This window comes from Notothenia coriiceps, unplaced genomic scaffold (assembly GCF_000735185.1).
Source record: "Notothenia coriiceps isolate Sejong01 unplaced genomic scaffold, NC01 NC01_scaffold00030214, whole genome shotgun sequence".
Classification (NCBI taxonomy): domain Eukaryota; kingdom Metazoa; phylum Chordata; class Actinopteri; order Perciformes; family Nototheniidae; genus Notothenia; species Notothenia coriiceps.
The window spans coordinates 149,183-165,126 of record NW_011362915.1 but is presented as its reverse complement, the minus strand read 5'-3'; the positions used below and the strand labels follow the sequence as shown (position 1 = coordinate 165,126).

The 15,944-nt window shown below is 40.4% G+C and overlaps 2 protein-coding genes across 3 annotated transcripts in view; one reads left to right on the top strand and one right to left on the bottom strand.

Annotated features, from left to right (window-relative positions):
* LOC104959378 (CREB-regulated transcription coactivator 1-like) overlaps positions 1-718 on the top strand; it is a 9,770-nt gene extending 9,052 nt beyond the window's left edge. The window contains exon 9 of the mRNA XM_010787262.1: positions 617-718. Within this exon, the coding sequence (XP_010785564.1) occupies positions 617-718 (102 nt within the window). The remainder of the gene's footprint in view (positions 1-616) is intronic.
* A 4,666-nt stretch (positions 719-5,384) lies between these two features.
* Positions 5,385-13,029, bottom strand: LOC104959360 (interleukin-31 receptor subunit alpha). Of its 2 annotated transcripts, none has more exons than XM_010787234.1 (14): positions 12,851-13,029; positions 12,109-12,235; positions 11,208-11,365; positions 10,915-11,057; positions 10,793-10,826; positions 10,237-10,359; positions 9,405-9,481; positions 8,546-8,768; positions 8,192-8,395; positions 7,881-8,033; positions 7,521-7,676; positions 7,340-7,409; positions 7,089-7,164; positions 5,385-6,477 (listed from the first exon to the last, which is right to left on the bottom strand). In XM_010787234.1, exons 1-14 carry the CDS (start codon positions 12,924-12,926, stop codon positions 6,148-6,150), a joined length of 1,950 nt encoding a protein of 649 aa, XP_010785536.1. In that variant the 5' UTR covers positions 12,927-13,029; the 3' UTR covers positions 5,385-6,147. The 2 variants fall into 2 exon arrangements, with proteins under 2 accessions (XP_010785536.1, XP_010785538.1); XM_010787236.1 differs by having other exon boundaries at positions 12,109-12,229.
* Between the last annotated feature and the right edge of the window lie 2,915 nt (positions 13,030-15,944).

Sequence of the window (15,944 nt, the reverse complement as noted above, 5' to 3'; positions counted from 1 at the left end):
AGATCCCTACATTGCGTATGGTTTTTGAGTGGCATGCCCATTATGCGGCTATTGTTCAGGTGCCCAATGCTATAAATAGCGGCGTATATAACTTCCTTTTTTTTGTAGAGTTTTTTTCTCTCATGTTTAAAAAAAAAAAATGAGGTTTAAAAAAAGAAAATAATTTATTATTTTAGACTAACATGTCGTAAAATATATCATCATGGTAAATTGCTCACAGTTTTGTACTTGTCTGAACTTGTTCTTGTTCAATGATGGTTTGTTTCTCATACGTAAAAGAAACACGGTTTATTTGTTACTTGTGAAGTCTATTGAGTCCTGGGACGTTATTTTATCTAAGACGTTCATTGAGTTGAGTTTGAGAGAGAGTGGTAGTCTGTCAAAAAAAAAGTCCTTCTACTCGTACAGTTGTAAAGGTCCCATCTTCACCCTAGAAACCCGAAAATGTTATAGGGGACCGACACCTTTTTCTGAGAGAGTGAGCCGTGACTACACCGACCCGTCGTCTCTATACGAAACCGCGTACCCCCTGTCGTCACCCGGCGCCCCAATTGTTGAAACGTCAACCAGAGAGGTGTGTGAACTCCTCCTGTCAGTCTCTCATTTTTATCTCCAGGCGAAACGCCTCCATGTTCAGTTTAAAGCTCGGAGTATGGTCACACACACGGACACGCTGCACGTGAAGAAATCTACTTTCTCGCCAGGGGGTTCTCCTTAGAAGCGCTCACCGACAGAAAAACACTTCCCTCCTCTAACAAGGGAGTCGCAGTACACGGAGAAAGGGGAAGACAAACGTGCATCCCAAGATACGTTTCCGTTCGGTACTCCACATCTTTTTTTTTGTAGAATAGAGAAGAAAAAGTGTTTTTGTTGTCTCCGTCTTGTTCGCGTGCGCCATGCCACTAGACTTTTTTCCAATGTGTCTGTGTTTTCTCGTTATGAAAATTTATACAGTGGACCAAGCACGTAGACACACCGAAAGTTTGACGTCGCGGACAAGCCTTTGTTGCAGGAGGGAGACTGACAGTAACATCGACCGACCGTTCCGAGCGCCTTGGCCCCCCAGGTTTACGTCACAGCAGAGAACGTCTTTGAACAACAACGAGGGGACTCGCAGACCCATTCTCAGGAAGCTCATACCGAGAGAACACGAACCGCTACCCACCTCCTCAGGAGTAGCGTGACCACGGTACGACAACAGAGATAGTACACGAAACTCCCCGTGTTACTGCCTCTCTGCACCAATCCAGCGTCTGACGTAGCGTGTCGTGCCCACCAAGAAAACGAAGTCGCCCCACTCTCTTCGCGCTTGGACAGGAGCCGCCAGGCACTCAGTCGACCAAGGTCTCACAGATAGGAGCGCCCCACGCAACGCGACTGAAGTCGTGACGGCCTCATCGCAACGTCGCTCATGCGACAACAACGAGGTCCCATCGCGCAGCTCGCTACCAGTTCGCTCACGCTTCGCCTAGTGTAGTACTACCTCAAATACGCCGTCCCGTCAAATTGTAAGGGACAAACCACCGGTCGTGTCGACACCGTCAACTTGACGCCACTTATTTTTGCGTCGATGTGCGGAGTGAGATGGTTCGTCCTGCCGCAACGGGCCAAATGCAAGTTCTGGTCGACAAACTTCGCCCAAAATTTTATCACACCCGTTTTGTGAAAGTACACACCCCTTTCTGGCCGAGAGCGTGGCGATGTAGGTATGAAGGAAGCGCAACAGCCAATGCTCGCTCGTTACGGAACCTATGAAGGCGCGTGCAGGGGTGAGGTTCTTGCCTCCGTCCTAAAATTGTGGAGTCGTTACAATATCAGGTCACAGCACTACACCTTTTTGCCCTCCGCGCGCCGCCGTTTTGTTGTTGACAATTAGGAGAGGAGCGCCGCAGTATTGGTACTCGGTACATTTGGGCCCAATCGAGCACTTCAAAGTGGGCTAGACACCCCCACATAAACTCTACGTGGCGGAGACGAAGCACTCCGAACGCACACCAGTCGAATCAAAACACGAGCAACCCATGTCTCGCCCATCGTCGACAAGCTGATGTCATACCGGCACCTCCTCCCTACCGGTACCTCGAACCCGAGGTAGACAATGATTGGGAGGCTTTAGGTGACACCACAGCATGCGTGCCTCTTTGCGCCAATTCAGAACAACGGGTACCATAGCGGCTACGTCGGAACATAAGGACTTCGAGACTGGAAATCCTTGATCCCAGGGGGTCAACCGCCGGAGCCCAGCGTCTTATGAAGACAGTCTCCGTCAACCGGACCGAATGCGTAAGGAGTGTCAACTACACAACAACACCAAGCCTCGAAACAGACCCAACCCCACTCAACCCATGATCTCATAACTGACCCGAGTAACCAAGCACACAAAGCGCGGCGCGCTCTCTCGCTGGCCCCCCGACGGCCCGTCCTACTTATCAAAACTGCGCAACCGCCACAGTCCACGAAAAGTAGGAAACAGTAAAGAACTTTGGCCCACCAACTTTTGGTTTTCGACGGTGTGTTGTCAGATTTTCAGCTACCTCGTAGGGTCTGTTTCAGATAAATCAACCAGTCGTGCCCAGCAGCTGAGGCAAGCGGTAAAAAAGCAACGCCACAGGACTCCACTCCGCCGAACGTGCGCTTTCCTACTCCCTCATACAAAGACTCATATCAACACCGACGGAGACGAACAAGTTTGTTTTTGTAATGGTCAAAAATACAATGTCGTCTTATTTACTTACATGAACTGCAACTGCATGGACTTGATTACTAAGCTATAATTGTCACATGTCTCCCATTTGAATAATGTTAGTAATTATTATGTAAACTATCCTAATAATTAGAGGTTGGTGTGTAGGAGCCATGAAACGTGTTTAGTAATCCTTTATGTTTTAATATAAGATATTTGTTTGAGTACTATTGATTGGTTGGCTTGGGTCACATGGATATGGGCGGCACTCATAATCCTGTTCACCTGCGTGAGGTGTGTGTGAAAGAGAGGGTGACACAGGGCCGTTGTACTTTTTTGTTGACTGCAAGATTTACGATTGCTTTGATTATTATAACAATGTGTATGTCTGATCACTGAGTTTTTTGTGATTAAACTACAATACTATGAAACAGAGCTTTTGATCTCAATAAGTACTTTTTTTAGCATGTCATACAACATCAAACAGGCCCGGCCTCAGCCTGTCAGCGACTTTGTTTCCTGCTGTCGATATATACATGAATATGTGTCCCCGGTGTGTCAGGGAACTCACCAAGTGTCAGAAAAACACAATCCTCTCTCTTTTCCTCCATACCCAAATCTCTAAAAACGGGGCTGCATCGGATCTGATACAGACTGACAGATTTGAAATTGTTCTGACGTCAAAAACGAGGAGCTCCGCCTATATGGGCAACTCTCCACCTATCAGGAGGAGCCACGGCCATTGACGTTTGAAAGCGCTGGAGACGCTGTCGTACATATACCAGGCCTGTAGGTGGCGCTGTAGTCTGCCACAAAAGCAGCGAAGAAGACTTCTCACAGAATCAGCCCTTGCAAAAACAGGGCTAAAAAAGAGCAAATAGAGCGAAATGAGGCATGGGTAAAATGCAGGATCTGTTTGGACATGATTTATATAGGTATGGCCCTACAATATATTATTCAAATATAGCATGATCGGTCCACTTTAAAGTGACACGTATCTAAATATGTATTTGGAAATAGAAATCTGTTATTATGCTCAAATCAAAGATTCTGAATTAGTTCTTACTAGACATTTCTGCTCAATAATTGCAACTTCCAAACCAGAGTAGAAGATGATGAGCATTTTTTTTTTTAATACATAACGACATACACATTTTTCATCCAAAAAGTCAGTAAAAATAAATGTAGGGATTGTCCCATAAAGAAACATGGAAATGAACAGTAGAAATACGGTTTCTGCTTTGATAGGCTAATTTGTGTGCAATGAGAGAGAGGGAGCCTCCTTACGGCTTTAGGGTAGCACTGCCTCCTCTTGGTGGAGCCGGGCCGGCCTGGTACGCTGGTCTCCTCTTCATCGTGGAGGTCCAGCTCCTCTTCATATTTCACCGTCTCCTTTCCCACCGGCATCAGGTGATCATCCAGCTCACCTGGGGTAAAGAAAGCAGCATAACAAGATGAAGAGGATGCAGGGGAGAGCTCTATACAGGCTCACATTGAATAGTTTCCCCATCATGCATCTATAAAATCTCATTCTGGTTTTACCTATTTTGTGGAGTTTCTCACAACACAGAAGTGCAACTGCTTTCTCTGCCAGCCTGGCACAGAACATTATAGGACCCTGCAAAGACAGTGACACATTGATCAAAGGAAGAACCTGATTCAGTTATTACTACATTCTATACGTTTACACTAATGTAATCTATCAAGTGTCAATGACGAAAGCCCCGTGTGGCACCTTTTCTGTCGGAAAGCGCTGTAGTAAATGTCATTTATAGAAGTGTTCTGTATTATACAGTATCATTAATAATACCAAGTATATGCAATGTCTAATGTCAATGTAAATACTGATGTACAGTGGGGCAAAAAAGTATTTAGTCAGCCACCAATTGTGCAAGTTCTCCCACTTAAAAAGATGAGAGAGGCCTGTCATTTTCATCCTAGGTACAGTTCAACTATGAGAGACAGAATGGGGTGAAAGAATCCAGGAAATCACATTGTAGGATTTTTAATGAATTAATTGGTAAATTCCTCGGTAAAATAAGTATTTGGTCACCTACAAACAAACAAGATTTCTGGCTCTCACAGACCTGTAACTTCTTCTTTAAGAGCCTCCTCTGTCCTCCACTTGTTAACTGTATTAAGCCCCAAAAACCCCAAAACATCACTGCTCTAGAGGAGATCTGCATGGAGGAATGGGCCAAAATACCAGCAACAGTGTGTGAAAACCTTGTGAAGACTTGCAGAAAACGTTTGATCTCTGTCATTGCCAACAAAGGGTATATAACAAAGTGTTGAGATTAATTTTTGTTATTGACCAAATACTTATTTTCCACCATAATTTGCAAATAAATTCTTTAAAAATCAGACAATGTGATTTTCTGGATTTTTTTTTCCTCATTTTGTCTCTCATAGTTGAGGTATACCTAGGATGAAAATTACAGGCCTCTCTCATCTTTTTAAGTGGGAGAACTTGCACAATTGGTGGCTGACTAAATACTTTTTTGCGTCCACTGTATATACACTGTGGTATCTGCTCATGGTATTTTCTTGACCCAACATGGTGTTTATCAAAAACAATAAAGTGACACGCGCCGCAAGCAGGCCATCACCTGACAATACAGGAAGCAGGTCAAATATTTATTTTGCAGAGAAACTAGGGTGCAGTGTGGTGGTAAATGCTATTGGTCTGTCATCACTTCTTAAAAAAACAAGGCATGTTCTAGTTTGAACAAGGTAGATCGAAACACCACAGAAGCTTCTTTGGCAATGAGTAATAGTGTGTCACCTTGCATGAGCTACCTTCTTTTAAGGTCATTGGGGTTTTGTGTGACCACTTCCTGTCACATGTTCACCTTTAGGCAATTCTCTCAGTTGTGCTCAGCCATAACAAAGACACTGGCTCTTTACTGGCATCCTCAGGTTTCGTTTTACACTGCCTTACAATGGACCAGACTCTTAAGGAGAGGCTGATATCTAATTGTGTTTTTTTTAATGATTCAATTATACTTTACTATATATAATTGAGCTTTATAAAAATTACATTTGAATGTCATACAAAGCAGCATGAATAGCAGTGTGCAGATGTCATTAGTTTGATGGTGTTTTGTCATCTACAAACGTTTGTATGGATTTTGAGCTCATGGAAACCCAAGATGAAAAGTCATAAGATCACCCATGTCGGTATGAATCATGTTCTGAGAATGCATTTTAAAAGTTTCATGGCAATTCATCCAAAGGTTGTTGAGATTTTCTCTATCTGAAATGAACTAAAATGAAAAAAAATCTGAAGTCTGAACAATGATTTGAGATCTTGCATTGAAAAGGCTGTCAGTAAAAAAAAAAAACATGAACATTTAACAAACATTTTCCCAATAAGTAGATGATTCTGCACAGTAAAATATTTATGCAGTCTTCAGAATAAGTCAATGTTGTGCTGTGGGGCAGTAAAATCATTTAAATTCATCTCACAGGGAGTCCCTCTTCACATCGAAGACCAGACCTTTCTTGTATATCAGCATGGCGATCTCATTTTCCAGCTGTTCCACATCTGTCATTTCTCCTTCTCTGGATTTCCTCAGTGCCTCCTCTGTAGAGCCAGAGATCAGACACTCATCACTGGACCTTCCTAACATCCTTGAATCCCATCTCTCGTTGTCCTCGTCCTCATCGGTGTCTTCCTCCCACTCTCCAGCGAGAACAGCGCTCTCCTCTGCGTCCTCAGGGACAGACTTTATCTCTGGATGAAGCTGGAGCAGCATCAGGTCATCCACCTCCTCCTTTCTCTCCAGAAAATCCTGTTCACATTAGCAGAGGAATGTTGAATGTAAAAATGTAAATCCTGTAATTATCTGATGAAGAGTGTAAAAGTATTTTTTTAGTTTGCTGCCCTGTTTGATTGCCATAAATAATAAACAAACAGGACCTACACAAACTATGTGGTTCACACAGAACAATGGGAGTGAGTTTTTCCGATCACAATAGCAGTTGACACACTAAGTTACTGAAACCTGTCTTTACTATGACGGAGAAAATGATCATGGTTCTGCTTTCCGGTCAACATCACAGTTGGTATTTTTTTCACATCGTCTTTCTACAGTTTCATGAGGGACTTTCCTTTGTTTTATCAAAACGTATAATGCATTCAGCAACACCCGCTGCCTCCCCATGCCTGTCTTTTACGCTTCGAAATACTAAGGTCTTCTCACCACAGTAGACGATAAAGTTGTACTCGGTTGTATTTAATATCAGTGTAAGTCATTAGCATAATGTTAAAACACCTTGCCCCAAGGCACTTGTAAACCTAAAAAAACTAAATGACCACAGATTAATTTGTCAAGCTTTCAGAAGGAGACAAAAGTCAACATCTGCTTAACAGCTGTAAATATGTTAAAGAACTGTCTCTTACCTGACTCTCTGGTTGATAAGGGATGAAATCTGGAATAACAGGTGTCGGCACAGCAGGGAAGATGTTGTCTTTGATTCTAAGTGTTGGAAAAAAAGTTTAGAAAAAGATAAAACTTCGGATTTGAAAATTGCAAAAGTTCAAACAAACCAAATTCCTAAAGGCTGCTATGGCATTTTAAAAAATGAGAGCGCGTAATAACAAAAGCAGCACAGTTTGGCAAACTGTAGAATAATACAGGAGGGTTAACCTACCTCTTCAAGATGCAGGTGCACATTGTTGTGAGTATAACAAACAGAATCAGCAGGCAGAGACTCCACAACACTAATTTAAGAGGAAAAAATGAAAATTGTGTTTGCTCCCACATGTGTAAAAAAACGGCTACAGTGACCTGTATGTAACTAAAAATACAGAAATACAAGGCAGTTTTAATACCATTCACAGGCTTCTCTGGCAGCGTGTTGATAGTGACTGTGGCTTCAGGTCCTTCTCCTACTCGGGTCACTCCAACCAGGCTGACGTTGTATTTCGTTCCTTGTGTCAAGTTTCCGAGCCGGTATTTCATCACTGAGGCTGATATGTTATGGCACTCTGAAAAACGTTCAGAAAGGGACACACTGCTGACACTTAAACACACTTGGCTGTGATATTATAATGTTCCTTTTCTCACATTCTGTAAGCGTAAGTATGTTTGTGGTTCAATCAGAAGTATTACAATTGGTGAAGTATATTTAAAATACATAATCAAATGAATCTAAAGAAAAATCTACTGATGAGTAAAAGGGTGTTTCAAACCTTTGCGCTCATCCTGTGAACTGACTTTCACACTGCACAGGCTGTAGTGTGTGAGGAAACCTCGCTGGTCTGTAGAGGGAATGGCTTTCCAAGACAAGTTAGAAGTGTCTGTTTCACTGAAAGCAATGAAGTCCTGAGGTTCTCTGAGGGGAGCTGCAGAGAAAAATAAAATGTTGGGTCAAAATGTTGGGTCAGTTGGGTCAGAAAAACCTATTTAATAAACTTAGCACTGCTTTATTAGACTTCGATCTGCACTGGATCAGTGTCAGCATCATCCTGAGAATATTAAAATCTAATTTAAAGACACTTACCGCCCTCTTTTTGATAAAAGAGGCACATTTTAAGTGTCCATGGTTTCCCATCAATGCATTTGTGTTCAAAGTACAGGTAGCGAACGTAGTCCTTAATGTCTGTATCAGAAACAGACCTTGGCCATAAATCTTCATCTTGAAGCTCGAACCACTCGGGGCAAGTTTTCTTCTTTGGTTTTATATTCAGTAAGGTGTTGTCACAAACTACAGTGGGGAAAAGAAAAAAAAGCTTTAAAGACTAACTGAAAGATATACATGATAAACTCACACACACACACACACACACACACACACACACACACACACACACACACACACACACACACACACACACACACACACACTTCGGCCTACCTTTTAACTCTGCAGCTGGTACGGCTGGTATTTGTAGGATTGCTGGTGGAGAACTTCCTGCTGCGTTTCTGCCGTTAACAAAGATTTTGACGGCAGAGTACGAGACAAAAGTAATATATGTAGTCTCAGTCGTGTTGATGGGATAATCTCTTCTTTTCTTACAAGTACAGCCATGGGAAGACTGTGTTTCATTCAGACTGTACGTCGCGGCATGAGGCATCTCCTAAAGAGCAGAAGAGACAAACCGCAAACTGAACCACTGGACAAGGTCACCATGATAAACTGTGAGTGGTACAAAGCAGCACCAGGTGAAAGAGAGACATCTAAGATGAAAAAGTGTAACAAACCCTGTTTAGAAACAGTCAAGAGAGTTTTATGTGCCAGGTTTCAACTCATTCAAACTAGTGAGGTTGAACATTTTCTTTAAACTTTTAAAATAGTCACGAAATGTTTATCTCTGGCAACATTTGTTTTATAAAATGACAAGACAACCTGAAGCTTAAATTCTACTCTAATAGTTCAACGCGGACCTTAATGGTATATATAATTAATTTTACACAATAACCTCAATTTAGTTCTTTGCAGTCAAATTAAAACATTTTGATGGTGTTTTGAAAGAGTTTAACTGCGTACATTCCGAATATAAGGAATTTACTGTATTACATACATAATGTCAGGAATATACACAGCATTTTTATTTTATTAAATGCATCCCTATATTTGTATGTGGCCAGTGGCGCCCCAGGCAGACACCTGAGACATGCCACCCAACACATCAAGCACAACTGTAGTAAATATGTCTTTTTCTAATCACGACCCAGCATGAATGTATTGGTGTTGTTTCTGGACACTGGTTTACCTTCCACGTTAGCGCCACCTTTCGAGTCCCATTTGAAAGGGTTATATTCATGGTTACTTCAGGTTTTTGTTCCAGCTCTGCAATAAAAATACAAGATAGTGTTAATAAGGCTAGTGTCTTAAGGCTGCATCTGCTCACATGTTTCCATCTACAAAGGTACAAATAAGGAACATGCATGCATTTTGAAAAACAAATCTAGGGCGGGCAGCCTAATGTTCTTAGGGAGGTGTTTTATAGGTGTTGAAATACTCGTAACAACCTGACTGCTGTTTATAGATCAAATGCTCTGACAAAGAACAAAAAGGTCTGATATCTGTGGCTGTCACAGGACTTCAACCAACCTTCCTGTCTGCGCGTGTCATTGTGCGTCACCATAATCTTCCACACACTGCTAGCTTGATAGCTGTGAGTACTAACAATGGCCATTTTCATTTTTCATAAAGATAATTCTGGGATATTGGCTTTGAAAGGGATTCCTGAAAGGGAGTCCTGAAAGGAGCGCTGTTAGTGTTACAAATTGTTGTTCTTCGAGCAACTGTCATTGGAAAATAGTAGCAAAACTGTTCTGGGTTTTTAGGTTAAATGATAAAAATCAGACTAACTCTTAATGGCTTCTTAAGGTTAGTTAGCCACACTTTGTAACCCTGGATAATGTAATGTTAAGGGGTGGTAGAGAGGACTGATATTTCTAGGATAAATAATTGAGTTTGAGTTATCCAGTGACAGATATCAGTACATTTTCTCTGGTCTCAGTGAGTCTTTGTGATTTGTGAAGCCACACACTTTATCAATCAGAAGTCTTTAGCAAAATACTTGAAATCATGGAGTTTACCTGCAGGAACAATCACAACAGGAGACCAGTCGCTCCACAGTGGGTTTAGGGCCTTAGTGGACCGATATCTGATTTGAACCTGGTAAGCTGTATCCTTTAACAGATTCTCAACAAGCACATGGTCTGTTGGATTAAAACAAAAACAGATATTTCATGAATTGGATATTTAAACATGTTCTACTCTTAATTCATTACTTTTAATTTTAATATATTATTTGTTTCCTATCGTCAACAAACCACATGAAAGGACCAAAGTTAACAATGAATAAAACCAAACACTCGAAACCAAAACCTTTTTCCATACTCTGATATATCTGTTCCTCTTCAACATACATGTAGCTCTCCATTGTTGCACTGTGTCAGTGGAACACTACTTTATAATGAACCAGGCAACTGCATTTTAGTTTGAGTGAATATCACATTCACTGCTGTGCTGCTGTAAACACACACTTGTTCATATTAGGACACAGAATATAATCCTCAGGAAATGCACAATTTCTTCTGAGTGACATCAATGTTTGACTGAGCCTGTTTAAAGATTTAAGAGACAACTCACGCATTGAAGTGTCACTAGTGGTATTTGTTGTTATCTGTAATAGCAATACGGTTAATAAGTTAAATGAATTGATTAGCAACAACTTCAGTTGTATTACACTTTGGAAATAAAATCTTCCTTACTTTTCCCCATGAATCTGTGCGGTTTGCATCTCTGCGTAACAGGATTTCTGCTGCAGCTGGATGCTCCTCTGATGGCGTCCAGCTCAAGCTGAGGTTGTTTTTTAACCAGGACATGGAAATATCTTTTGGAGCTTCATACTTTACTGTTGAGGAAAAGCAAAAATAAGTGTTTTGTGATTTTTGTTTTTTACAATTATTCATATAAACGTTTGTACTTTATCAATAGCAATAGCGGCAATAACAGTGTTTTAAACTCTCATGTTGTTGGGTGAAATAAGAGGATCTTCCAGTACCTGTGTGTGAGAGCACAACAGACCTCTTGGTGGACGCGCATCTGGAGTTTCCTATGTGAGCTTCAACCCAAATCTTGACAGAACGATTTTTAAGTCGTTGAAATGGTTTCTCGTTGATCTCAAACCAGGTCCTTGCAATGTTCCTGACTCTTACTTCACTGTGGGTAAACATATAGATCTAGTTAATTGAAAACGACATAAATACATCCCACATGTCCTCAGAGTTAGAAGATACATTTAATGAAGCCCTTGACATCAAACTATTTTTTACTTTAATACTTTCTCTAAACGCAGAGTTTATTTTATTTCTTGAGTATTCACTCCAGAAACTTTACTTGGAAACTGGGATTTTCCTCCAAAGCTTCCACCATCATCCCAGCTGATGTCCGAAACAGTGATCAGTACTGACTGTGAGGAGGGGGGAGACAAAAGTTTTGCACTCCAGTTTTACGATAATACAGCTAGACTTGTTTTGTCTAAAGGTAACAACATCCACCTTCCAGTCCCTCAAAGACTCATCAATTCACATGTGATACATATTATTTGTTTGAACTGTATTTGATATACTTTTAAACAGAGGCAGGCTACCTGTTACCCACTGTTCCAATATTTACACTAAGCTAAGCGTCTCCCAACTGTTGCCTCTTTTTTTCAGTAGAGCGGTGTCAAAGCTTGACCAAAGGTGAGACAAATGTCATAAGTTTGCAGAAGTCTGTTGCCTTTGAGGGGTTTATTTTCGAGACAATATGGAGAGGATGGATTGGTGTTTATTAACTATCTTTTATTTGCCAGATCAATACGTATTCACACAATAATAACAAAAGGTCACCTTGGACAATTTTTGGTTGCGATGCTGTCACCATTTTAAAATATTGCAGCTCAAACAAAGAACAATACTCACTCAATGTAAAGATCAAATTTCACATTGCTCTCAGTGGTGTTGTTCGTGCTCCATTCACACCTGTAATCGGGAGCTTCAGCGGTTCTTCTGAAGCACTCAGGACTGGAAGGAGCGTCACATGCTGACCCTCAGGAGAGACACATTTCAAATGATCTCATTTATTCATTTTAACATTTATATTACTGAGTCTAGAAAAAAAACATAGGCTGTTTTCTTATTTTATTTAACCTAATATATTGATACTCCAAATGTATTGTCTCCTGTTATTTCAGGTATACTGTGAGGCTCTTTTTATTGCACTATGCAGACAAGGTTAGAGGTTTGGCAATTTGTCTAAACTCTGAACCTCTTCCTCCCTTAAGGTTGATCTGTCAAACTGAGAAGTCAAGTTAAAAACTGAGGAATTATATTTTAGTTTGTACATCCTATAATAGAACTAACCCAACAATATGTGTATAACCATGTTTGACAAAACTATTATGATAGCACTTCACTATGGCTGCACAGAGCAGCACCCTGCAGATACAATCTGTTGGTGGAAACCACCAGATGCTGATAAGCTAACCAACATTTTGTGGGTGACAGTTTACTTTTATTGATTAAGGATTTTCACTTTCATATGTGTGACTAAAACATTGCACTGTCTTCTTTTTATATGATCAGATAAAAGGTTAACAGTAAATGCTATCATTAAGTCACTTAACTAAAGGAAGATAAGACAAGATAAATAGCACGTATCTACCTTTGCCGACCGCTGTAAAGAGCAAGCTCACAACAATGCATTCATGTAGTAAACTCCAGTGTTTCAAAGTTTCCATGATGTTGTGTCAAAAGTCTCGTAGGCTCATTCTGCTGCGTGTGGGAGCCCATGTATTCAACCTGCTTTAATGTAACTCACTTGTCTTTCTCAGAAATGTCAGACAAAGTTTCACGTCCCTCATGTTATATGAGCAGCAGCAAAAACCACAAGTGTCAGGGGCGGGGGGAGGTTTGGGTTTGACACACTTGCAGACACACACAACAGTTATCCTGAAAGTGATGACATTTCAAACCAATTTTGTAATTTCTTTACCTTCTTTTAAAATAATTTGCCAACAATTGTTGCAGAATCTACATCAAAGACAAACGGAAGGAGACTCTGGAAACTACAGCAACAGAGTTCAGAGACACCTACTGTAATGTGTCTGCGTTTCTATATCCGCCACTAAGTGAGCTGCATGCAGACCATCAGGATGGAAGAAGGTAGTTAGTCCAAGGAGTTTGTAGCAGAAGGGGAACATGTGCATCTGCCTGGATTTTCTCTTTTTATTTCATTTTGATGTGTTACTGACATGTGTAGGGCATCCACCTCTATAAAAATGTAGCTACCAGTTGCCAGATTGCAAAGAGAACCGTATAAAGCGAAATAATCCTTTCCTCTGTGCATTGAACATTTCTTATGTATGGTAAATGTAACGTATTATTGCTCAAAATTTGACATTTACACATACATATTTTACAACAATTAGTTATAGTTTAAATTCTTGAAAAAGCAAAGTAATTGCATATAAAGAGCAGTTAACTGTATTTTTTGCACAAGATACGTACATAATATTTGTATGGGTCCATATTGAGTGTAGGAATAATTCACATTCCATGCTTTTGTGCAGCAGGGGTGTCAAACTCAAATACACAGTGGGCCAAAATATAAAAATCGGTACTAGTCGAGGGCTGTACTGGTTCAATGTTTATTGCAAAACGTATTGAAATGAACTTATTGCACATATTAAACTTGGAACTAACAAAGCTTAAATTATGGCCTATAAAAACAACATTACATAATCTGTTGCATTCATTTTATTATGGCTCTATCTGCAGCTTTTCAGAGACATTTCTTATGATTACATTTTTCCACAGGCCAACAACAGCTTCCAAACATGCCCTGCTGTCGCAAGAAAAAAAGTGCAGATAGAAACATCCATTGAAACTCAGTGTGCTTCTCTGTGATGCTAATTCAAGCGAGACACTTGGTATCTCATCTAGGGTGCAAGTTCATCAATGTTTGGGGTCAGGCTCTGAGCTGAGGAAATCCTCAGGATTGAGTGATGGTGTGCGTGCAATATACCGGCGGGCCAGATCTAATAGTAATTAGAAATTATCCTGCGGGCCGAAATTAAATCCACCAAGGGCCTGATTTGGCCCCTGGGCCTTGAGTTTGACACATGTGCTCTGAGTATTTACAGCAGCAGGGTGGTGTATGTGTGGGATTAATTTAAAATACTCTTGACAACAATGAAGTTCTGTGACATATCAGGCTTTAGCTAACTAGAAAGTTTGTGATAGTAGGACAAAATGACAGTTGATTATGTTTCTTTCATGGAGTTCGATGACCATAAAAAGCATAATATTTGGCTTTCTGAAAGCAATAAATACAATTTTTAGAATGCAGAGTGGAATGTTGATTCTCTGTGTGTTTTGAAGGACAGTGAGTGATCCCTTCATAAAAATTATTATCTTCATTTGATGTAATGTTTTTGAAAATATATTTATCTAAATGATGTGCTGTAGTTTGTTACTAAATTGGGATGCCATCATTGTGAAACTATTTTAAAACTATCTTAGCTTGCGTTGGTCCAACAGTCAATCTTTCTCACGCATTTTCCCTCTTCTTACTTCCTCATTCCTTTCCCCGTTTCCTATTTACACAACGTTTCAGTTTCATACAACATGACTTGCGCTTTTATCTTGAAAAGTTGACTTCTGTACAAGAGGAGCACTGGATAAGGGCAAAGGATCCTCAGGGGTCTATGATAAGACAAAATCAAGCTCGAAAGATACAGTAGTTTCAGCCAACAATACACATGCTCAAATCCCAATTCAATTAGCTGAAACTATCTTTTGAGCTTGTGTTCTTCCACGTCCTTTCGCCCCTCTCTGGAAACTGGAACTTTGAATGGGAAATGGGGGAATAAATGAGGATTTAGGAAGAGGGATAATGGGGAGAATGATCATTGGCAGGACCAACACTGGGTAGAACATTTCAAATAGTTGTAATGCTGGCATCTCTATTTTGTCAACAGATTAAGAAAAACAAAAGATGGGAAACCCCTTTCATTAACCTCCATCCAACTCAGAGTGCTTTTGAATTTGGGAAGGTGAAACCCTATAACTTGAAATTTAACTCACAAAAAAAATCCATCTTCATGTGACCAAAGATCAGTTAGTGACAGACATAGAAACACAGACAGATGTACAGTGATATGGAACCTGCAACAATTGTAGGCGAAGTAACTTTAAAAGAAGAAAAAAAACACTTCAAAGACTTTCACTTTTTTCTGCCAGTATGCCAAACATAAACCTCCCCCCCGCCCCTGACACGTGGTTTTTGCTGCAGCTCATAGTCTAGGGAACATGAAACTTTGTCTGACATTTCAGAGAAAGACAAGGGAGTTACGTGAAGGCAGGTTGAATACATGGGCTCTCACATGCTGAAGAATGAGCCTTTAAGACTTTTTTTTAGATTATACCATATGGAATCTTTGAAAAGCTGGAGTTTACTACACGAATACATTATCCTGTTGATGCTCTTTACAACGGTCAGCAAAGGTAAATAAATGGTCTGCTCATACCTAAGGACATCATTTAATGTTAACCTCTATCTGATCATCTTAAAACACAGCAGAATAAAAAGCACACATACAAAAGTGAATTTTCTTTATCAGCACGAATGGAATGTCAGCCACAAAATATTGGTTAGCTTATCAATACCATGTGGTTTCCGCTTAAAGATTGCATCTCCTTGTCTAAACTGATCATTCCCATATTGGTTGGGTATTTATTTTTATATATGTATATAT